Source organism: Wyeomyia smithii, chromosome 2, assembly GCF_029784165.1.
Source record: "Wyeomyia smithii strain HCP4-BCI-WySm-NY-G18 chromosome 2, ASM2978416v1, whole genome shotgun sequence".
NCBI lineage: Eukaryota > Metazoa > Arthropoda > Insecta > Diptera > Culicidae > Wyeomyia > Wyeomyia smithii.
In genome coordinates, this window is record NC_073695.1 from 68,646,607 (window position 1) to 68,672,517 (window position 25,911).

The 25,911-nt window shown below is 39.0% G+C and overlaps 1 protein-coding gene across 1 annotated transcript in view; it reads left to right on the forward strand.

The window, feature by feature from the left end:
• Positions 1-25,911, forward strand: part of LOC129725269 (uncharacterized) — a 624,604-nt gene that overhangs the window by 555,458 nt on the left and 43,235 nt on the right. The window contains exon 13 of the mRNA XM_055680865.1: positions 5,358-5,463. Coding sequence (XP_055536840.1) covers positions 5,358-5,463 — 106 coding nt within the window. The remainder of the gene's footprint in view (positions 1-5,357; positions 5,464-25,911) is intronic.

A 25,911-nucleotide genomic window follows, 5' to 3' on the forward strand; every position in this document is an offset into this window, starting at 1 on the left:
ACCCCTGCTTATTCTGAAAGGAGGGGTTTCACACAAATTTCTGCAATCAAGCAAATGGAACCAAATCTGATATGTTGAGGTTTTTGAGAGCAAAAAAAAATTTCGACTCCAGACGCCATTGTTAAATAAAAGATAGAAACTTCCGGTTTGTCTCCAAATATCATTTTAAAATTCAAGATAGCGACTTCCGGTTCCTGAGAAACAGCGGGATATGACCAAATATCACCCAAAATAGGTATTTCCGAAATCGTGATGATGCACTGAAACCCAATATCGACCTCAGACAACATTTTGAGTTGTAAAATGGCGACTTTTGGTGACTGGAAAACTGCCGAAAATGACCCAAAAACAATCAAATGTGGGTGTTTCTTTAACCGGAATGATGCTCAGAGGCCAAAATTGTCTCCAAATGCCATTTTGAATTCCAAGATGGCGATACCCTGGTGCTGGAAAAAACTGCCGGAAATGACCCAAATACCACCCAATATGAGTGTTTCTTTAACCAGAATGACACTCAGAGGCCAGAAATTGCCTTCAAATGCCATTTTGAAATCCAATATGGCGACTTCCGGTTCCAATAGTGGCAAATGACCAAATAACACTCAATACAGGTATACCTCGATTTTACGCACATTCTCGTTTTTGAAATGTGCGTAAAATCGAATTATGCATAAAATCGAATCAAAATTTTTAATTTTTTTTTATTGCCCAAAATTAACTTCCGTGATCGGAATGTGCAAGAAAACATGTAGTGGTCATCTAATTAGTATGTAACGTTCGAAAGGGGGATTGGAAAGCTTGACAACTCATAGAAACAATATTAAGGATCCAAAAAAGGGAGTGACATAGGAGCGGGGTCGAAGAAGGTAATTATTTGCGTTACTTAAATGATAGAGGTTCTCTAATGTGCCGTGGGAAACTCATCCAGAACATATGCAAAATGCTTGAAAGGAATTACTTAAAACAATGAAATGTGCGTGTGTGTATGTGAGTATATATGTGTATGTGTGCCTATATGTGTGTGGATGTGCGTATATGTGTGTGGATGTGCGTATATGTGTGAGCGTATATTTGTGCGTATATGTGTGTGTGTGCGTGTGCGTGTGTGTATGTGTGTGTGTGATTGTGTGTGTGTGATTGTGTGTGTGTGTGTGTGTGTGTGTGTGTGTGTGTGTGTGTGTGGGTGTGGGAGAGTATATGTGTGACTCACACATTAATTTTTACCCACATACTAATGATAAGGAGGCATTGGAAAAAAGCTTCTTTATCTTGTAACAGTAGTACACGATTTATATAAAAGTTTTAGTAAATTACTCCAAAAGAGATTGTGTGCGTACGACGTCAAATATTTTACGCGTTAGACACGTATATAACCTTGGAAAAGTTCGCTGTTTCGCAAAAGAGGTCTTGTTGTTACTGTCTCCCGGTTTTCGGCAGATTCCAAGTCTATATGGACGGCCCCTTATTAGTGAACCATGTCCAATATATAAAACCCTTCATTACGTACAATTTAATGAAGAAAACATACGAATTTAAAACGTGTTTGAAAAAAAATGCGTAAAATCGAAGTAAAATGTGCGTAAAATCGAAGTACGTAAAATCGAGGGTGCGTATAATCGAAGGTGTGTATAATCGAGGTATAACTGTATGGGTATTTGCGGGATTGTTATGATGCACTGAAGCCACAAATCGACCTCAGACAACATAATGAATTGTAAGATGACGACTTCCGATGAATGGTAAACTGCCGAAAATGACCAAATACCACCCAATATGGGTGTTTCTTCAACAAGAATGATGCTCAGCGGCCAGAAATTGTCTCCAAATACCATTTCGAAATCCAAGAAAGCGACTTCCGCTTTCTGAGAAACAGCCAAAAATGGCCGATTTCCATACAATATGAGATGCTTCGATACCAGAATGATACACAGGAGCTAGAATCGACCACAGACACCATTTTGAATTCTAAGATGGTGACTTCCGGTTTCTGGAAAACAGCCGAAAATGACTAAATAACACCTATTATGGGTGTTTCTTAAACCAAAATGACGCTCAGGGACCAGAAATTATCTCCAAATGCCATTTTAAAATCCAGGATGGTGACTTCCGGTTTTTGAAAAAGCCTGACCAAATCCACCCAATATGAGTGTTTCTTCAACCAGAATGATTCATGGAGCTAAGAATTGACCTCAAACACCAGTTTGAATTGTAAGATGGCAACTTCTGGGAAACAGCCGAATACTACTACATATGAATATTTCCGTAATCGAAATAATGTATAGAAGCCAAGCATTGACCCTGAACACCATTTGAATTCAAAGACGACCACTTTCAGTTTCTGGAAAACAACGAAAATAACTGAATACCACCCAATATGAGTATTTCCGGATTAGAGGTGATGTACTAAAGGCAAACCTCCCCAGCTGGTCTCGAGGTACGATGGTGGCCTAACAAGCCAGTTGTCGTAGGTTCGAGTCTCGGCTCAGGAGAGACTGTTAGTGTCAGTAGGATCGTAACGCTAGCCCCGCAATTGTCCTGTACACTCAACAGTTGGCTGTGAAGTCTGTGTATAGTAAACAGAAGGTCAAGTTCCGAATCGGAATGTAGCACCAAGGCTTTGCTTTGCTTACTAAAGGCAAAAGTCGAGGATGTTGTCATTCCGATAAAACCAATAATTTCAAACGATATAAACAAATCGCAAGAAATCAATGAATTTGGAATGTTTAAAATTATTAAATTAAACACAAAATTAGGCGGGACGAAGTTTGCCGGGTCAGCTAGTATTACAAATTTGCAAAAAAATTGAGAGACAGAAATTTTGTTTCTTCTACGAAGTTACATAAAATTTTCTAATCTAAAACTTTGTCGAAAATTGCAGAACTCTAGCGTGTAAGAATAAAAAGCTGGTGTCGAAGCGTCACCTTCGCGGCTAAATCGCGAACTAAACTGAACGTCAAGTTGAAGTTCTTATAACACTGTGAAACTTTGCTTAAGACTGCAAATAGGTTGCATAGAGTATCAGAGTACTGGACCGTGTATTCTATGCAATAAATACATAGCAATTATATTTATATATGAAACCTATGATTATATTCAAACTAAAATATCACAAAACACAAAAAAACACATTTTTCAAAATTTCAGAAAATCATGGTTTGCTAATACTTGCTAACCTATGAGATATCCTGTTCACAAAATTATGTATTTTTTCCAAATTTTGTGTAATATTTTCACTTAAGTACTTCAAAAACATCTGTACTCGGAAGAAAACGACGTAATTATTCAATTTCTATCGAGAAAAAAACTGTAAGAAATTAATTCGAGGGAACTCATAAAGTTATCACAATAAAAAGTGAAATGCAGACAAATTTTATAAAAACTCGTAGATCTCCGAAACTTGAAGAGTACGAACTTTTGTATATTCTGTAAAGTTTCATAAATTTAGAGATCTACAACTTTGTCGAAAACAGAAAAGCTCTAGCGTGTGGGGGAAGGAAGTTGGCATTGCAACGCCACCTTCGCGGCTGAATTCCGAGCTAATTCAAACATCCAAAATTAAGCCCTAACTATTCCAAGGAAGGTGTAGAAGATCGGAAATCGATTGGTCAAACCTTGAGAGCGCTAATAATTTTGTTCCGCTACATGCCATTCCTTGGCCCACTGTGCAAAGAAAGAATCTAATGAGCTTTATAGTTTTTTAAAATCGTTTTACAATGGTCATGCAGTATGTCATTAGGTTAAGTTTTATTGCTTCCTCATTTTGATCACAACCGAAAAGCCCATCAAAGTCTTTTCAAAGAACGTTTGGGGTATTTCGCAACTAGCATTTGGCCTTATGAGACTGGTTATATCTTTTATAATACATAAACGAAAAAAGTATATTTGTTTGCGAATTTAAACCAGACCGTCAAGCCCCTCAACCTAGGAAAGGAATTTGACATACGACTGTCGGAACCTGATCTTTCTATTAATTGGATTGTTGTAGCCACCTAGTAGTATACATGACAATTACGGGACTAGCACCAACAGTCTCTCTCCCGAGCCGGGATCCGAACACAAAACGATCGGCTTGTTTAACCGGTATCGTACCTCGAGACTATCTGGAAGGCAATTATTATGTTTTAATACGACACAACGGTAAACTTCTGAGGAACTCAAACAATTCCTCGTCTCAGAATGAAACATCTTTTTGCATGCAGGCAGAAATTTCAGATGGATTCTGCTTCTGCAGTGCAAACTACGCTTTATATTTCCTTCCACTTCGCTCCACCATCCCTCCTGCAACCTTGGAAAATTTTATAAAGACATTTCACGACAGGGCTTCACTTCATGCGATTGGATTCAATTTACGTTGAATGAAAATGAGCTTTCAAGCACGTAGGAAGTGGGCACTTTATTTCTCTGATCTCCATAAAACAAAAACCCGTGCGAAACGGAACGACCATTATGACGACCGCTTCCCAGTGGTGCTATAAATGAAATAAATTAAGTTTTCACAAGAAATCATTATCGGTTTGATGATGTCGCTGATTACCGTTACCACGCTGCCGTTGGATGCGGGCGAAAATGCCTGGTGTCGTTCCGTGCGACCATAAAACCAGGTCCACGGCCATCACTGCCAGCTTAGTGACCCCATCTCGTGTGTAAGCAGGCGTAACAGACAGTGCACCATTTTGTGCCGCAATTGATTGGTATCAAAAATGGCATACAAAATTTGAAGGGAGCTTTCTTGAGGTTCTAATACAGTAGAGCATACCGTACATTAACGATTCATGCATCACGTAAATCAAACGATTGTTCGCCATCTGCATTTATCCAAAAACCAAATTTCGTTCTAAATTTTCTTTACTACCCACTCATTGAAACTTGAAATCTAATCTCTAATTTCCATGCCCGCTTCATAAATCTGACCATTTGAAAGACATACTGCACATTGATATTTACATTGTTATTTTTATTGATTGAACAAAAAAAAGTTCGAAAGCATATATTGTTATAGCATCACGTTTCACGTTCTTTGCTACCTGTATCTAAATCTACCAGCAAAGTTTCTGCACAAAAGTATAACGAAAGTCGTTCGATGTAACGATTATTTTTCATTTCTATGCGACCGGTTGTTGCCTGTTCCCATCAAAAGATACCTTGTCTCTGTAAAGCCACTTAATACAATCATTATCCGCAGATAACAACCATTCGCGACTATGTTGAAAACCATTACGATGTACATGTCACCTTCCGGAAAGCATGCCATTTTATTTCCATTAGAAGCTGTTCGAAGCAAAGGCGGTTCGAGGAGATGCCGGTCACTTTGCTAACTTTTTCCTCTGATTTCTTTTCTCTTGTTTTTCTCTTTTCAGGCTGTTCCTGCAATCTCCTGCTAATCCAGATTTATTGTATATAATATTTTTCTGCCATACACAACTCACCGTCACCCTTCTGTTGGGGCTGATTTTTGGCAGCAAGGTAAGTGTTTTTTGCTGTTGCTCGCCCACATCTTTCCTCTCTCGCTCCGATCTTCAAGGCGCTTTTTTCGGAATTTCCGTGAGCCGAGCAAATTTCAACGCTTCCTACCGAATCAGGCACAGATGAAATTTCCTGTAGACCTTGCCGTAGGTTGATGAGTACCGGTACTTTCCGGCAAGCGTAAACACTGCCGAGTATATAATATTAGGATGGTTCAAGCTACTTTTGCAGTTAATTCTGTATATATTGCTAACAATGCCCTCAGTATATTGCTTGTGACTTTCAAACATGTTGAAGCATCTTGATGGAAATATTTCAAACAAGACTGTGCGTAAATAAATCTTTTTTTTTTCGAGAAAAGCTTACAATTTATGACATCCTAACGTCAATCAGTTCGAAAAAGGTAGTTCATTATTTTCTATACTTGACGGAATATATGCCATCTGTTGAGGACTTGGGTTGTACACAACAAACTTATTTGACGAAGCAAGCACAACTTTCCACTTACATAATCACCAATTAGTGTTTCGTGCTACTTTCATTTTTAGCAATGTCATAAAGTTATCAAAAGTTAGTCATCAATCTGAAACCGCCTAATTTTTCTACATTTAACAAACACGGGGAAAACTCACTTCTTGATCTGAGCAGTTTGCAATTTCCACCCACTTGGTACCTGTTATCTTGCAGAGGATTTTGATACGGAATAGCGCCACTGATAACCGATTTTAGGCTCGCTTTCACTGATCACCGATCAGGCCACGACAAGAAGAAACAAGTCAGTATTGGTAACCCGTCCCATGATGGCTGCTTCATAGATGTACGCAAAAGCTCGAACCTTAGGCCGAAAACATACTGGCGCGTCCTGCCTTGCCCTAAATAGAGCTGTACATTAACCTGCGTTAGAGCGAGTTGCATTCACAGTGCAGGACGCGCCAGTATGTTTACGGCCTTAGCAATTGTTACAATTTTCCAATTCGCACAAGTACTGATATGATTTCGCACAAACGTTTTGCGAAAAGCTTATCCAGTGAGTACAGTGAACTACCTCGAAGCAGATTTGACATTTTTTTCCTTATCTTGCACCAATACACCAGTACAACACTGATTAACAACTTAGTTCTAATTACAGGGTGTCACCGGAGAAGTGATACACTTTATTTATGCCATGAAATTAAAACAGATGAATGTGTCTTTTCTCTGGTTCTTTGCATTTAATTACGACTCGCATCTCAGATTTTCACCAAACGGTTCCTAAAATTGTCCAGAGACTTGTGTTTTACCTCATCCAGTTTTGCTAGCATGTACCCCTCAAATACTGGAGTGCAATGATTTCAAATCGTGAGGCAATGCGGGCCATTCCAAATACTGATAAAACACGGTAAATTTTCGTTGCACCACTTTTGAACAACCTTTCTACTCTGGAGCTGAATCCTGTTGAAAGAAGAGGCTTCCTCTTCCGAGTAAGGGACCGTCCACATTGCACGTGGACAAAAAAAAAATCATTATTTTAGAACCCCCGCCCCCCTCATAGACAACGATACGATACGTTTAGGAAATTGAAAAAAAAAAACAAGTAATATCGCAACGAACATAGTAAAAAACGAAAATGAAAGGAATGATAAATTCTCCTCAAACCGGAGTAAAACCATTTCTAAATTTAAAAACAGAATTGTTCTAAATTAAGTCCAAGAAAAATAATAAAATGATTTCAAATTCATCTCAAATATAGTTGACAACGACTCTATAAACCATCAGTTTGGAAAAAAACCTGTCCAAGTGGACAATATCATTACCCCTCCTCCGCTTTTGTGGACAAGCGTGGACATTTTCGTACCCCCTACCCCCATAACTAGTCCACGTGAAATGTGGACGATTCCTAACTCCTTGACACAGTATAGTATGATTTTTCTGATTTTCACACCCCTCCCCAAGCAGCAAAATTTGTTTCGATTATGAACTTTGTGCATCACAGCAACAAATTCTTATGCGAAATTAAGTTGCAGTTACATCTCAGTTTCTTATACAATGACAAAAAAAAGCGCAGGAGGTGGAGCCAATTGCAACATTATCGTTGTTTCAACACAAGTTTCAAGAATGAAACCGCAATGTGTATGAACTAATGCATGGAATTTAATAACAACATGGTAAATGCTGCATGGTAAAATATCAGCTACGGAGATGCATCGTAACAGCAACTAGGGCGCAATAGAAACTTCATGGCGTTGTGGTGAGATTGTAAAACGGCAAATGGTCAGAATGGAAAGAGATTGTCTATATAGCGATTTATCATTGATTAATTCCAGAAATTTGAGGATTCAACTCCAGTTATTAATTTCTATTCACTATTCTCGTTTGTACTATTTACGTCATTTGCTGTAGAAACACTTGCATGTTCATGGCTCAGTTTCAAATATTACTTCCCTTATTATGCCAATGGTCATTACCAGTTTTAATTTTGCTTCTTCAATTCATCGGTACCTCAGCGTGATAATGAAATTCAAAGCAATTTATCACATTTCGTTTTAGAGACCCACACTTTTTGGACGACTTCTAGTCCAAGTACCTAAAAGTTACAACGCAGTAAATAACCGCATCTCAAAAACAAATATAAGGCGAACAATAGAGCAAAAGTTGCTGTTACATGGCTTCAGAGCATGACAGCAACTACTAGAAGTATTTTTGTGTGTTTATTTTTCGTATCTCGCAAGCATCACGTTGGCAACCTATATGCTCCACCCACTAGGTCTATTCAGTGAAGGTTAGATTTTCAAATGCCGTTTACACGTTTCGACAACAAATCCAACCTCGCGAATTACGTTGTTGGTGTGAAGATTTTTGAAGCAGCGAAGCAACTTTAGTTGTTGCTTGTTTCTTTACAATTTCATCGTAGTAACAAAAAATGTTTCTTAAAACCTCGGAATTTCATTAGTGCAACAAATGATCACAATTTATTTTTTTATTATGTTTCAATTGTTCCTTGGGTCTCGATGAATAGCAGCGGAAATTTTCCTTTGTTGGATAATGCTTGCCAAGCTATGCTATCATAGCTGAAGCATTCTGGAATCGTTCCACTCTTCATTTCGACTAGAATATCAAGAAGACATGCTTCGTACAAACAATCATTGCTTGAATAGCATGCGTCTTCAGTAGCAATCGAAATCTGGTAACCATGTCGACAATTTTCTGCAAGATAATCCGTGAACAAGAAACAAAAGGTTCACGGATTATCTTGAAATTATGAAAGCTCCGTATCCAATGCCATTTTTTATGCATACCTGTTATTTAACGAGCCATTTTTCTTGCCAAAAGAGCTGAATTTCACCGGTTTGCATTGAAAAAAGTAGGAGGCTGATATCAAAGACACGACCGCATGACGTAGAACTACGGTATTTTTCTATATTTTTTATCTAACAGTGCATTTTTATTTGCTGAGACATTCGAGCGCTTTAAACAATAATTAATATAAATAATATATATGAATGTAACCTTATTTTTATTAGCATCTCCACTTCGCAGATATTTTAATTAAAAAAGCATTTGTTCGTAGCTTGTTATGACAAGACAAACATTTGAATTAGCAAATTCTGTAGATTCCCTTTTTCTCCAGAACGATTAACTGCACCGGCCACAGTCAAAAAATGAACACCAAGAATAATATGTTTATTTTCAAGGCTTTCCTCGCTATCAGCAACGTTTTGTCAAAGAGAAAATTCAACTAGCCACTTCAGTTACAACACTTTGAGGCACCAGTTGCCGGTTGCCCATGATTCTTGTTTACTGATTATTACGGCCAGAATTCCAGCCATTTTAATACTTTTGCAGTAGCCATGTTCTACTAACAGCCACCAGCATTACGGGTGAAACCGGCACGAGATGACCGGTACTATTTTGTCTTTCCTCCTTTGAACGGTGAGCACCTTGCATCCGTACGTCACCGGTACGGTTTTAGAATGAAAACGATGGGGTAATTTTTTTTTTTTTGGATTCAATATTCTTTATTTTTCTAATGGTATTTTCATTATACATTTGTTTTTTTAACATTGTGAGAGATTCAGTTTATCAACTTTTCAACTCTGATGTTTTTAATGTACTATAAGTGTTACTACTTTTTCCTTTTCTACGTACATGATTTACATTTTAATGCTCGGCATTAGCTGAATTTCACCGGTTTGCATTGAAAAAAGTAGGAGGCTGATATCAAAGACACGACCGCATGACGTAGAACTACGGTATTTTTCTATATTTTTTATCTAACAGTGCATTTTTATTTGCTGAGACATTCGAGCGCTTTAAACAATAATTAATATAAATAATATATATGAATGTAACCTTATTTTTATTAGCATCTCCACTTCGCAGATATTTTAATTAAAAAAGCATTTGTTCGTAGCTTGTTATGACAAGACAAACATTTGAATTAGCAAATTCTGTAGATTCCCTTTTTCTCCAGAACGATTAACTGCACCGGCCACAGTCAAAAAATGAACACCAAGAATAATATGTTTATTTTCAAGGCTTTCCTCGCTATCAGCAACGTTTTGTCAAAGAGAAAATTCAACTAGCCACTTCAGTTACAACACTTTGAGGCACCAGTTGCCGGTTGCCCATGATTCTTGTTTACTGATTATTACGGCCAGAATTCCAGCCATTTTAATACTTTTGCAGTAGCCATGTTCTACTAACAGCCACCAGCATTACGGGTGAAACCGGCACGAGATGACCGGTACTATTTTGTCTTTCCTCCTTTGAACGGTGAGCACCTTGCATCCGTACGTCACCGGTACGGTTTTAGAATGAAAACGATGGGGTAATTTTTTTTTTTTTGGATTCAATATTCTTTATTTTTCTAATGGTATTTTCATTATACATTTGTTTTTTTAACATTGTGAGAGATTCAGTTTATCAACTTTTCAACTCTGATGTTTTTAATGTACTATAAGTGTTACTACTTTTTCCTTTTCTACGTACATGATTTACATTTTAATGCTCGGCATTAGAGTTTTAATTATTAAATAAATATACCTAGCTACTTATGAAAAAAGCTCACGAATGAGCACCGCACTAGAGTTAAGTGCATTATTTTTAGTGTTTTCAGCGTGTACAGAGATTATGTTTTCGGGCATATCGATACCAGCTATTTGATGCACTTCTGATGTTCGGGTTCCGAAGGGCACGTTCAAGATTATTTTCAGAAACTTGTTCTGGATCCGTTGAATCTTCTGCAGGTGGGTTCTAGCGCAGGTTCTCCAGACCGACGAGGCGTATAGGAGCATCGGCAGGATGACCTGTTTGTATACCGTCAATTTATTCACAACGGATAATTTCGATTTTCGGTTGATTAGCGGGTACAACTTCTTCATTAGCACTACACTTTTCGTTACTGTTTGTTCAATGTGGGGGCGATAGGTCAAACCAAGGTAGCGAACATTTGACGACCAGGGAATATCCACATTGTTCAACCGAATCTTTGTTGTCGGCACCAAACATTGACTATTCCGATGAGGAAAGATTATGGTCTGAGTTTTTGCTGTATTCACACAAATTTTCCATGAGATGAGGTAATTCACAAAGACGTTAAGCCCAGTTTGCAGCTTTTTAACTATTTGGTTGATCTGTCTGCCCTCGTACATAATGGCGGTATCATCAGCAAACAGCGACAGGATGCCTCCTTTTTCAGGAATATCTGATGTAAACAAGTTTTACAGAACAGGACCAAGGATGCTGCCCTGTGGAACACCAGCTCCTACGTCGTATGGGTCAGACAGGCTACCCAGCACACAGACCTGAGATTTGCGTAGCGTAAGATAGTTTTGCACAATTTTCACTAGATAAACGGGATAGTTGTAGCGCTGTAGCTTGTAGATAAGCCCGTCGTGCCACACGCTGTCGAATGCTTTTTCTATGTCCAGGCAGGCCATGGCAGTTGTTTTAGATAGCTCCTTGTTTCGATTGATGAGTTTTGTTACTCTCTGCAGTTGATATGTTGTAGAATGACCTCTGCGAAAACCGAACTGCTCGTCCAGGAATATGTTGTTCACTTCTGCGTGGCACAGAATACGGCTGTAGATGCATCGTTCGAATACCTTGCTGAGGGCAGAAAGCAGACTGATGGGACGGTAGCTTTTGGGGCATGTGGGATCCTTTCCTGGTTTCAAAATGGGAATCACTTTCGCCAGTTTCCACTTTGCTGGAAAGTACGCCAGTTCAGGGCATCGGTTGAACACTTTTTCCACCACAGACAAGGCTGTTGGTCCAAGGTTTTTAAGCATAAGCACTCCGTCGAATCCGGGAGCCTTCATGTTCCGAGAGAATTTGATGTTGTTCTGTACCTCGTCCACTGTTGTCCGCTGATCAGGTGGTAAGATATTCGATGTGTGCGCCAGAATTACTATCGATTCTCTGACAGCTGGTTCGATTCCACTCACAATATCACGACCAAGATTGTAAGAAGCGGCAAAATGCTGAGAGATGGCACAAGCCTTTTCGCGGGAAGTTAGCAGAGTTTCACTATTAACTATTAACGGCGGAATGGGTTTTGGTTTGTTCTTTGACACTTTGGCCACACGCCAAAATGGCCGTGAGCAGTTGGGCAAATTACGTAATTCGGTTGCAAACTGTCTGTTTTTCACTTTCTCCAGACGTTCTTGAACGGTTTTTGTCAGCTGTCTAGCGTAGAATCGGTACCTAGGGTTGCGGGTACGTTGATATTGCCTTCTCAGCGAGTTTCGCAAAGAAATTATGCGCTTAGTGTTATCGTCGATATGCGCAAACTTACGTGTCACTGGAACAGATGGGATGTAGCGGCACTCTGCTTCCTGGATGACGTCTATCATGGACTGTAGAGTACGATCGATGTCTTCAGTGCTGTTCAAAGTGATGTCCGCATCAAGATGGTTTTTAACATACCGCTGTAGCTGACCCAATTTGAACGATGGTAATTTCTTCTTTGTTAAACTTGGCGCCGTTCTACGTTAGCACCAATCTCAGCGATGACCGGAAGATGATCCGAAGAGAGCTCTGTTATGGTTTTCGGAATCGAAAATCGATCGGTGATGTTGGTCAGAAAAATGTCAAGATTGGAGCCTACACCACCAGGGGAGATGTAAGTTGGCAATTCCGGATGAGCGGGATAGTAATATCCAGCTTCGGAATCTTCTACGATGATGTTACCATTTGAGTTGCACCTGGAGTCACCCCAAGCGGAGTGGCGAGCATTGAGATCACCTGTGATGACGAAATTGCCTCCTCTTCTAGACAGCTTTTGGATGTAGTTCTTCAATTTCACCGTGGTTCCATTAGCCCGTCGAGACTGCTTCGGACAATAGACCGCAATAAATGTGAGTGGTCCATCAGTGGTGGTAATTTCAATTCCTACAGCTTCAACAAAGGTTGTGTTGAAACTCGGTAGTGATTTGTATGGTAGTCCTCTCCTTATGGCGATTGCAACCCCGCCCCCAGCTGAGGTTGTGCGATCCAGTCTGACTATCGAGTGCTCCGGCAGGCAGAAGTTTATGTTCGGCTTCAAATGTGTTTCGGTTATTGCAGCGACATCGATGTGGTGTATGTTCAGAAAATGTAGAAGTTCTAACTTCTTGTTGGCCACAGAGCGGGCATTCCAGTTAAGGATTCGAAAGAATGGATCCATGACGGTAGTAAAAAGTCATCATGACCGCAATCTGTTCCTGGTTGGTGCGACAAGCCTTTGTTTGCTGATCGAGTTTAAGAAAAAGCGTAACTAGCTGTTCCATCGAGTACAAATTGCTACTTGCTGGGGGCATGCTGGCAGCCTGTGCATAACTCAAAAATCCGGGGGGTCCCGGCTAAGAATACCACCAGTAGAAGGAGGTAGTAACGGCAACGTACTTGAAGTCGCTGACGGGGTTGGTGTAACGCTAGGTTACTTGGCAATTTCACTTCGAATTTTGATAAATTCTGCTCGTTTTGGACAGGAACGGCTGTTCGTAGCATGCTCTTTGCTACAGTTGAGACACTTGATTTGTTCGGCTTCCTCAACAAGACAATCCACTGTTCGATGTGGACCTGCACATTTCATGCAGCGACTCTTGATGTGGCAATTCTTTGTGCCATGTCAATAGTTCAAGCAGTTGGAACACTGCGTGACATCGCGATGAATCGGTTTGTATCGCTCCCATTGCACGATGATGTTGAATAGGGCGGTGATTGTTTTCACTGTGCTTAGTGTAGTTGACCCCCTGGTCAGGTGGATCAGGTATAACTGATCACGGTACTTGGCTCGCTAACTTTTTGGCTACTAAATTTCACAACAGTAGCCCGGAATGGTCTTTACTTAGATTCATATATAGAATTATAATTTTGTAATCTTAGCTCTTAACTCGTTGCCGGTCAGATTAAGAAGACAGTATTCGGCTCCCAAGCTTCTCTACCACCTATCAACACATCTCTCTGCAACTCTCTCCGTGCATAATGCAGCAGATTTCGTGCGGTGCATCAGCAGGGTTGTATTTTCATTTTTTAATACAGTTAGTTTTTAATTATTTATTTCGTTATTGTCCACTGGAGTTCTATTATTTATTCTAATTCCTATCTCTATTTGTTTTAAAAATATTTCATATCTTTGCAAGTCAATAGTTGCGTCGCAAACCCCCTTGTCCTGTACAGTGAGGTTACTCCTTTCAAAAGAGTGCGCGTTCAAATGGCATACATGTCAGAAAGCGGTAGTCCCGTCCAGTGGTCTTGCTGCAGCTGCATTCAATGACGCAGCGGCAACGGCTCAATAAGGGGGTCAAGTCGATTTTCGTGACTTAGCGGTGGTGGTGGACGACGAGACCAATCTCACCCTGGATGACAACTGGCAGGGCACTTCGTATTTAACTTCCCTCACGAAGGAAGTGAGCCCGGAGGTGAAGTTCATTTCACACACCAAGTTTCCCAAGGAGGTGCTACTGTGGTGATAATGGCGAAGACACGGTGTTCTGGCCGGATCTGGCGTCGGTCCACTACTCGAAGCGATTGTTGGAGCAGCTGAATACGAAGTGGTTCCCAAGTCGGCGAATCCGCCCAACGTCCCCCAGTCGCGTCCGCCATGGTGAATCTTTCGATTAACTGCCGGAAGGCCGCTCGCTAGGGCGTAGAATTTTTTTGCAAGGAAGCTAATTTTACCTTCAATGCATAATGCACAATGGTCCAAAAACCGATTTGCGCTCTAACTTTTTTATTTCAATGTTCACCTTAAAACTGTCTTTGAACGTCTTTTAGGGCTTTTTAAGAGAAATAATTTGCAATGCTGACATCGTGAATATCCCAATTCGACTCAAAATTTTTAATGTTTTTCATAAAAAATATGCATTTTTCATTTGTTTGTCTTTTTTTTGGTAAACATAAAAAATATTACTTGGTCTCAATTTAAAGGGCACATTTGACTTCTTGAATTGAGTAATTACTAGAAATATGTTACTTTTTAAAGTTAGGCAAATTCAATTTGAAAACATGACAACAATTTCAATATATTTATATATTATACACAGTTTTATTTTTGGTATTTTTTCTTAAAACTAGAATTAATTACCTTTAATATGGTCTAAATAGATCGAAAAACGATCAAGCCCTGAACACACACACAACATTTCTTATAATCGACGAATTGGGACGAAATCCTTCATTAATACAATAGTTAGTATTATAAAATCACGATTTCCCACATTTTGGTAGACGCGTAATTAATTTTCCAATCGATTATTACAAGAATGAAGAAAACCCATCGAAACCGGACTGAATTATAAGCAATAAAAATTGAACAATTTTTGTGACGCTCTTTTTCATCCTTTCCCAGAATGTTACCATAAGACGTAACTCTATGTCAAAATTCAGCAGTTACGATGAAATTTAATCTCAAGACTCAAAAGATTGCTTTCGACTGAATTATTGTTCGCCAAGGGGTTTTTTTCTCGGCTTCGCTTTTGTCGACCAGTGTAATAGAATATTTTCAGTGCAAATACCACTATGTTGTCTCGACTATTTCTATTTGAAATAAAATGTTTGATTTAAGTTTTATGGAATATATCAACAACATTTCATTGTAATTTTTCTTTACTATTTATAATAATTCTTTTGTGGGGAAAACATTTACGAATAAAATGTACATTTCCTCACAGAAAACTATTACTTCAAAACTAAAGAAATACTTAGTAATGTCAGGCTCTAACATCAGGCATGAAGGAGATGATTTTAAATATGATATTTTTGTTAGATTCGTAAGCTGAAATTGACTAGTTTCTAGGTTCTATGTTTTACGTAAAATTAAAGCAATAACAAGTTACATGCATCATTTATAACAAATTTCCTTATTGAAAGTTTTAACTATATAATTTGATCACAAATTAAACAAAAATCTAATTTCGAATTTCGAAATTTCCATCAACTGAAAATGCTAATTGTTATTTAGATTGGTACTTTTCAATAAACACCATTATCAAAATAACCAAAGACCAAACGCAAAAGTTGGATGGTGCGAACCCACATCAAAAATGTGAAGTTAGCACAACTTTTGTACAAATTTGAAACCGCTACAACGAATGTGTGCTGTTCATAACGCATTTGATGCTCTAGCGTATTTCCAATGTATTAGACGGCTTCAAATCATTGCACTTATAAATTATTACCCGGTGCTAGTTTCGTCATGATGATATGTAGTGGTATTGGTAATATTTTTCAAAAGCTTGCTATCGTTGATGCGATGCAGGCAGCAACCAATACAGATAATTTCGGTACTGACTTGAATATTAACTTAACAAATATTAACTGATTGATTCAATATTATGAATTCAGTCGTTTAAAAACCATCATCAAATCAATAACAATTAAAAAGACAATGCGTTTATTCAAAACACTTTGCATTTAACGATGACTCTGGTTTTATTCATATGCATTCGGTTCCACGTTACTGGCATCAAGGCTCGGTATTAGCTGTTCCGGTCGCTGACGGTGATTAGGGATGCAAGAGCCGAATCGCAAAAACAACCAACGGTGTTTAAGGCGCCCCAAAACTGATCGTTCGTCTGAAACCGAAGTTTCACGATTTGTGTATGTGTGATATGTATTCCAAATTCAATCTTTGTTAATGTATTCATTGCACAACGGCTGCGTTGTGCGTTTAACACATTTTTTGCGCCAAGTCGGAGCGATCGTTGTGCATTTTGAGAAAACACATTGGTTGATTGAAGCTTGAACTTTTGCGTCATGAAGGTCTTACAAATAAAATCGGAAAATAGAAAATCACCCTCAAAACTGAAAAAATACTAACTCTGGTATTGCTTGATGTTATACTGTCAGACAGTAATCTCTTAGCAATTTCACTGTCCCTGGGTATCCGGCCACTGATCTAAAACCGGAACCTGAAAACACCACGTTTCAACTCGTACTAGTTGTTATTTACCTATAACGATATTACATCGCGAAGCCATTGAATAATCAAGCCGTTACAATCATATAATAATACTGGGCACAATTATAATAGCGCGCGCGGAGTCTTTGATAGACTGTTTAAAATGACTAACATATTGAAAAAATACAAAAGAAAATCACAAATTTATTACAATTAAAATATGTTCGTCACGGATTTGTGACCTACAAATTTCAATATGATTACATAAAAAAATGTCTAAATATAATAGAGTGGGGAATCGTTATATGGAAATGAAAATGATGATATCAGGAAGCCAGAACCAAGTTTTTTTTTTGTTCTATTGAGCTTGAGCTTGAGCTTGATTGATCACCACCGGTTGCCACTTCGTTACTGATCAGGATCGATTGGAGTTGTAAATCGAATTTAGTGATTCCTGCTTGGGATTTAGCTTTTCGATGTGCATCTCCAATAACCCCTGCATGCTGATCAGTACCGACGCCTGCCGGTCCAGAACGTAGATCAAAGGAAGAAAGGAAAGGGGTGTTAGTTCGATACTTGTTGTTACTAGAGGCCGGATATACTCCTGCACACTCCACAAGCACCACGGGTATAGGAATTTTGTGTTAGTTGTTTGTCGCGTTTCTTCTCTACATACGATAAAACTCTTGGCGGTATTTATGGGCCCTCGTCCACTAAAATATTTTTCGCGAACCTATCTTCTATGTATCTAAGACGTTTTGTTTCATTGATTTTAGGAGTACGACGGAAATAACGAGCTTTGTACTAATAGAGGAACTGACCGACCCTTCCAATTTTGAACCCGACGTGCCCGCACTTTCCCGAGGTTAGTGGTGCGATCTTCGATTTATGAACTCACGAAAGCGCGCCAGGTGCCAACATGTTTGAAACCTCATCATATTTGCAGTGACGGGATACAAGCGAATCGTGGAGGTTAAGTAATTCCGGTTACCTTACGTATCGTACGACTCTACGCGTTTCTGCTCATGAACACCTTAATTTACCCATTCACGAATCAACGAGTAGCTTTATTTCGTAAGACGTTAAGCTTTATTCGGAAACTGTAAGCCGACCGCAATTTTAGAGGATATAAGATCTACAACGCGTTTTTCTCTTGTAATATAATTTGGAATGAGCTAAGTATCCTAATGAATTCAAAAACTGGCAAATTTACATGCATCCAAAGCCCTTAAAATTCAAAAACAAAAAATTGCATCCAACAAGATTTAAACATTATTGAATAAAAAAAAATCAAATTCAATGTTGATACACATTTGTCCAAAAGCTAGGAAAATCATAAAAATAATAGGGTCAAATATGGTCAAATGACCGTAACCGATCAGAACTCTTCATGACAGACGAAGCACTTAGATATTTGTCGCGTGTGAATGATAGATGATCAAACTCTATTGTAAAACTATCAATTCGATCTTGTGAAAGTTAGCGTGTTCAAAGATTTATAGTAGCATATGAATATAGTAAAACCTACGACACGCTGAACCGCATCCGAGCCAATCTCCGCTTTTCAACCACATCAAGAAGTTCAATTTACTACCCCATGAAAACCAAAAAAATCTGTATTATTTCCAGAAAATCTGCAATCTGCATGCAGATATCTGTATGAAAAATACGCAAGAAATCTGTGTAAAAGCAGACAAATCTATATATGTGGCATCACTGGTCACAACTGAAATGATCTGCTATAATTTAGAACACTGCATCGCCCGAAGGCAAACAAAGCCACCAATAGCTGTCAAACGCAAGTGCACGACGTCACCGTGCGATGGTCTATTTGCTGAACACACATTCTCATGTCAGCCTACTGCAACTTGCAAGTTGATGCAACGTAAAAAAAATCATGAACACATGAACGCGCTACCCAACACACACAGCAAGTGATCGAGAGAGAAAGAATCAGAAAATCGGCATCTTTGAAGGTGCCTCTGCGGTCGGAAGCAGCACAAAAGGCAGAAAAAAAAACAAATTCTCTCTCGCTCACATGCCGTTCAAATCGAATGGAAGAAAAGCTGTGTGCGTTAACATAGGTAGTCACAATTTCACTCTGATCCCATTTCAAACACGACGTGAAATATCACCAAAACCAATACTTAGCTTCTGTTTCCTGTCTCTCCAGTTGCATTTTGCGAGCCAGCAGCAGGAACCACAAATGCAAGAAAGCTTTGCACTTCGCTGCGCGCAAAGCTCAGCGGAAGATAAAAAAAATCACACAAACCCAATCGATGTCAGTGGAGAGGACGTGTTGAACCTAATTCCTTCTTTACGGTTTCCACTCTCTTTTCACTAACACTACCGTTCACTTGGTAAAAATCAAAACGTACACGAATGGCGAACTATATCTTCTGTGCCAATTTACACTGCATAATCACTCCCATTTTTTATCTTCTAATTTTCACTCCACTCTAACTAATTTGTATCTTACACACGCGACACCCGATATACTTGAAAATTTACAACCTTTCATGACCTCTAGTGCGAAAATACACGTGAATTTTATTAGAAATTTACGGACCGATTCAATGTACGTTTGTTTTATTGGCCATGTTGCCAGTCCTCTCCCAAGTTTTTTTTTGTTCTATTTGGAGCCCCAAACAATCCTAAATTTTCCGAAAGTCGATTGGTTTAGTCTCCGCTTGGCGCATTGCATTTCAAATTTATATGGAGATTTGTATGGAAAAACCAACGTTTTTGCATTTTCCATTCTAAAGAGCTCAAAGTGGTTCAAACCATAGGTTTCATGACTGCAAATGTTATGTTTTTTGATGCCTAACAACTTGGCCGAAGACATCAAAGAGCTAGGGTGTTCCAAAAAAATACTGGAGCTGTTCAAAGTTGAGTATGTCGAAATTTATGTTGCAAATCATGTTTTCTGCCAACACTGCCAGTGTACCGGCGTTAGTCAGATTTCCATTAGAAGTAACCTCTGAAACACGTTGTAGATTCTACCTACGACTAGAATATTGACCTAACTTTGTTTGTTTGATCCAGCTGAGTGTATAAACTCGTTACGACAGGTTATTCCTGATCCTACTGGTGCCGATACATTGGTAATGTTGACAGAAAACAAGATTTTCTGCATTTATATCAACATACTCAACTTTGAACAGCTATTGCTCTTCTTAGGGACATCCTAGCTCTTCAGTGCCTTCTGCAAAGTTGTTAGGTATCTAAAATACCATACTTTTACATAATGTAGTGCATTATTAGATCACTATTGAGCTCTCTAGAAAGTTAAATGCAAAAAAGTAGGTTTTCCCATATAAATTTTCATACAAATTTGAAATGCAATGCGCCAAGCGGAGACAAAACCAACTTCCGGTAAGTTTAGGTGTGTTTGGGGCCCCAAAAGGAACCAAAAAAACTTGGTTCTGGAAAATCGATCACTTTTCCCCACCCTAATATATAACAACATTTGGGCTATGTAGCTCATAAAAATTTCAGTTAGAGTGAAGTATTGAAACTATTGAAAAAAATATAAGCCACCGTTTATTTAATATTTTAATTGCTTCGGATTAATTGTCAAACAAAAGACCTACACAATTTATTATTTGCAATTATACAATAAAATTAAAATTGTTTTATAACATAATTGTAACTTTTCTAATACCATATTTTTCAATTAAAAGTCAAATAATAAATAAATAAAATCCAAAATCACAATGAACTGCGTCCTAAGGGGCATAATTTTCTCGGGCACTATTTCTTGGCTCAATGCAAAAGACTCTTGAAAAAATTATGCTCAGGAATCTTTCTGATTTAACGAGTAACGATTGATAAGTTCACTTTCTATCCCAATGATCTCGGCGACGGCTACGTTCCGAAATGTCATTTCAATAAATTTCTGTCCACAAGTCGAGCTGACATGTAACGAAAACTTATCACTCATGAATACAATCCGGAAAATTGTCTTCATGTAGAAAGTACTCCTGCCATCGTTAGTAGCCTGCAGGAGAGTTTCGATTCGTGCCCGTAAACTTTCGGAGGTAAAAAGAAAATTCTTCCAAAGTTTTCAGAACTCAATTAATATTTTGCTCCCGTAAGTCGGAAGCGTAACGAAAAGAAGCAATTTACAAAAACAGCAAATGATGATAGGAAAAAAATGAATATCATTTCGGATGAAAGTTCACCCCGCAGGAAAACATGTTTACTCTCGATCCGCAATTAATTAGCCGAAGACACAAACTTTCCGATGTTTAGTAATAGTGGTTGTTGACAGTGTTCTGAAATTATACCCCAGGGACGAAACAGCTGTTCAAAAGATGCGGTTCAAGTCAGAAATTTCTCCGGCGTTATTTTTCGTTCTTTCGAGTGAATGATAAACATAAAAACGAAAATATTACCGTTTACAGTCCACATTGCTTGGTGGTAGCGTTTTATTTATCCATCTCTGTCGTTTGCAAGAAAAACACTACCACACACCATATTTGAGAGATAAAACTCCTTTTAATGTAGATGCAGTAATAAACAGCGCAAGACAGAAACCATTCCGGCTGTCATCACTAATCTGGACATTTGTTTTTGCCTTTCGCCGCACAATGTAGCGAGAGCTACCACAACAGAGGAACCATTCACAATACTCAAGCCAGGATTTTTCATCACAACAGTACGCAGAAGGTAAAACATGAGCAAGCACCACTCGGAAATCTTTTGTCAAAAAGTGTTTCTTTCGTCTATCTGCTCGCCTGGAGTGATGTGATACCGCATCGGAAAGGATGTTTTTCTAGAATTTCAAAAACGATAAAAATACACAGCACCATGGCGGGAAAAAAGGTGCTTGCAAAAAGCAAACATTGCAGTACCCAGTCGACTTGTTTTTCCATCGTCAGGGGTTTCGGTTGTAGAGGGAAAAACAAAAAAGATGTCGAAACATGATAGCAAACATTACCTTTTGCTAAAGAGTTCCCTTCTGCGAAAGCACGTTATTATCGTTAGTGTTGCGCCCGACAAAAGATGAACGGAACTCTTACCGCTCGAGTGGTTATTTCAAGCTTTATGGAAAATGTGCTCATTTACACTGTAACATGTAAACAGTGTTGCCACATGTACAGATTTATCTGGAAAAGAACAGATGTTTTGGTTTTTTCTGGTATAGATCCTGTATGGTACAGATTTTTTATTATAGATTTTGGGTGGGTACAGATTTTTTAAATAAAATGATATTTTTCTCGGTGTACTTGAAATCACTTGAGGTGCATCCCTTGGAAAATAAAACAAAACAAAACAATTTTGTAAAGTTCGATACGAAGAGAAAACCCGTGTTCTCATGCAAACTCTGCTGTTGCTGTTCAATAAAAATATGTAGGGGTTCCTAGGGTAAAACACCTCAGTAAACTGACTGACTGATGTTATACACTGATCAAAATATCAAAACCCTTATTAACCTTTCTAATAAATAATGGAAAAAAATTATCTTTGAAATTACATACACCCAAGCAGCATGGTTTTTGGAAATATGAATATCATCAACTAGATAATTTGTAATTTTTTTAGGGTAAACAAAGGAGAACTTTCAATGCATCACAAATTTTATAGGTACAGACTTTCGGAAGAAAAAGTACAGATGAAAAAGATGTTAACCCTTCCAGTACAAATGAAAATGTTGGCTATACATACCTCCTCGATCAGAAGAGTATACCGAAAAAAATATCAAAGCTCTATTTACACAAAATACAAACAACTCCATTTGATTTACATTTGAAGTTATGTAATGGTGATCAGTTAAAAAACGTGGAATTAAACAGTAGTTAAAGTAGCCAGTTCGCAACCCACAATATTATTTCAACATGTTTAAAAAAGCAAAGCCTTGGTCCTACATTCCAATTCGGAACTTGATCTTCTGTTTTTATACACAGACTTCGCAGCCGACTGTTTAGTGTTCAGGACAATTGCGGGGTTAGCGCTACGATCCTACTAACACTAACAGTCTCTTCCGAACCGAGACTCGAACCTACGACGACTGGCTTGTTAGGCCAGTATCATACCTCGAGACCATCTGGGAGATATAACAACATGTTTACTCTCTCGAAATATAGCTCCCCCATTGCAAGCGTATGAGCACAAAAAAATCAACATTGACAAAACTCAAAAAAAAAAATATGAAACGCTAGCTAAGATTAACTTATGCTTCGATTGGAAATGTTTTCTGCACAATATATTTAAGCTTTTATACTGTTCTAATTAGCCAAAGAGTGACACAAGCTCAAGCTTCTCCCCATAATGAGTTGCTTGATGATTTATAACACGAGGATGGCACCGCTGTCAGCTACCACACATTTGGCGCGTTACCAACATCACTGGCACTGGCACCCGAAAAATGGTCAGTTTACCCTTATCTTATGTTGGTTCGGGCAAATCGCAAACTGCAGTTATTGACAGCATATCAGATAATTATGAGCAATTTCTCAAGATTTTTGTATGTAATGTGATATTCTAAGTGATATTTTGTACAATAATTGTGCCCCAAAATATATAGAAGCAAATTGTGACGGCATAAAAGGAAGTTTTGTGATGAACGGTACAGAAATAGATGTTCGTAACGCTTGAAGGCTACCATACCAATCCCTTGATTTACACTCGCTCCTTTTGTGCTACGTTTTTCAATTTTTTACCGTGAAAAGAAATCGTATTCCATCAGTGTTTGTGAAGTTGAAAATTTAGCAGAGCGCAAATATCATCATTGCCAGCGGCGTACACGGGATTTTTGCCTAGACGATATTGGGGTGCAAATAATGATAGTAATAATAATAATAATAGTAATAATACTAATAATAATAATAATAATAATAATAATAATAATAATAATAATAATAATAATAATAATAATAATAATAATAATAATAATAATAATAATAATAATAATAATAATAATAATAATAATAATAATAAAAAAATAATAATAATAATAATAATAATAATAATAATAATAATAATTATAATAATAATAATAATAATAACCTGTTTGTCAAGCTTGTACAAAGTGCTCTCGTCGGTAATTGCAACAAAAATACAGGACCATTGCGACGCCAACCAGGTGATGACCAAAGAACAGAAAGGCTGCCGGAAAAACACGCAAGGCTGCAAAGACCAAGTCATCATTGATGCAGTTATTGTTGGTCAGGCAAGCCGGAAATAGAGAAACCTTGGCATGGCGTACATCGACTATAAGAAGGCATACGACTCGGTACCCCATCCGTACCTCATCAAGGTACTTGAGTTGTATAAAATAGACGATGGCGTCATCAGGTTGATGCAGCACGCAATGGGACGATGGAATACGTCGCTCCACGTTACCGACGGGGCAACGGTGTTGCGGTCCAGAACTATCAGCATAAGAAGGGGGATTTTCCAAGGCGATACCTTTAGTCCGCTTTGGTTTTGCCTTGCAATAAACCCCCTTAGCAGAGCACTCAACCGATGCAGCTATGGCTACCAATTGAAAAGTGGGACAACGAGTACAACAGTAACCCACACTTTCTACATGGACGATCTGAAGCTGTTTGCGGAAACTAAAGAGAAACTGCAACTTCTACTGCAGCTGGTATCGACGTTCAGCAACGATATTTGTATGGAGTTTGGTATCGATAAATGTCGACTAGTAACCTCCATCGAGGTAAAGTGGTGGACGCCGACAGTTTCCGCATCAACGAGAGAGAGGAGATACGATGTATGGTTTTAGGTGAATCGTACAAGTACCTTGGATTCCTGCAACTGAAAGGTATTCACCACACGGTGATCAAGAAAGAGCTGCAGGGTAGGTTCTTGCATCGTGTCAACAGTATATTGAATTCGCTCCTCTCCGCCGGCAACAAGATAAAGGCGTTAAATACGTTTGCCGTGCCCTTGTTGACATACAGCTTCGGGGTGGTCAAGTGGACCAAAACGGATTTGGAGGCGATAGAACGAGCGTTACGAGTGTCGCTCACCAAATACCGTTCGCACCACCCAAAATCAGCAACCGAAAGAGTCACCTTGCCACGTATTGAAGGCGGAATTGGTGTCACCGATATCCAAGCGCTATGCGTTTCCCAGATCCAGCAGTTGCGACAATATTTCAGAGAGAGCCAGAACCGTCATGATATTTATCGCACTGTTTGTCGAGCAGATCATGGATTCAGCGCCCTGCATCTGGCGCAGGAGGAATATCAGCTGAACTGCGAACTGAAAACTGTAGAAGGAAAGGTCGCATCGTGGAAGCAGAAGGAATTGCATGGGACGCACCCCCATCAGTTAGAGCAAGCGCAGATTGATAAAGTGGCATCAAATACGTGGCTGGTGCGAGGTGAGCTCTTTTCGGAAACAGAAAGTTTCATGGTAGCCATCCAGGACCGGGTCGTTGCGACGAAGAACTACCGCAGGTATATATTGCACGAAAACATAGAAGACCGCTGTCGTAAGTGAAATTTAGTAGGAGAGTCGATCGAGCACGTCGTCGCAGGCTGTCAAGCGTTAGCTGAGATAGCCTATCTCGGTCGGCATAATGCGGTTGCCAAGATTGTGCACCAACAACTTGCACTGAAGCACGATCTGGTGAACCAGTATGTGCCCTGCTACAAATATCTGCCAGACCCGGTTTTGGAAAATAGCTGCATCAAACTGTACTGGGATCGCGAGATCATAACGGATGTCCTCATACGTGCCAATCGCCCTGATATTGTGGTCTACGACAAAAGAATGAAGCGGGTAACCATCATTGATATCGCTGTGCCGTTAGATCGTAATCTTCAGTCGACGTTCTCAACCAAGATAACGAAGTACCACGATTTGGCTGAGGAGTTGAAGCAGATGTGGCAACTTGAGGAAGTGCGTATAGTTCCAGTTATTATCTCCGCCACTGGAATAGTTCCCTGTACTCTACTGCGCTCTCTTGATGAGTTGGAACTGCGAAGAGAACTACCCAACATCCAAAAAGCGGTGATTCTTGGGACCTGCAACACAGTTCGAAGGTTCCTGAATCATCATAACTGAACCATCGAAGCAAACGACGTTAAGATGGAAGTTAACTGGTTAATGAGATCCACAGAGCCTAACCC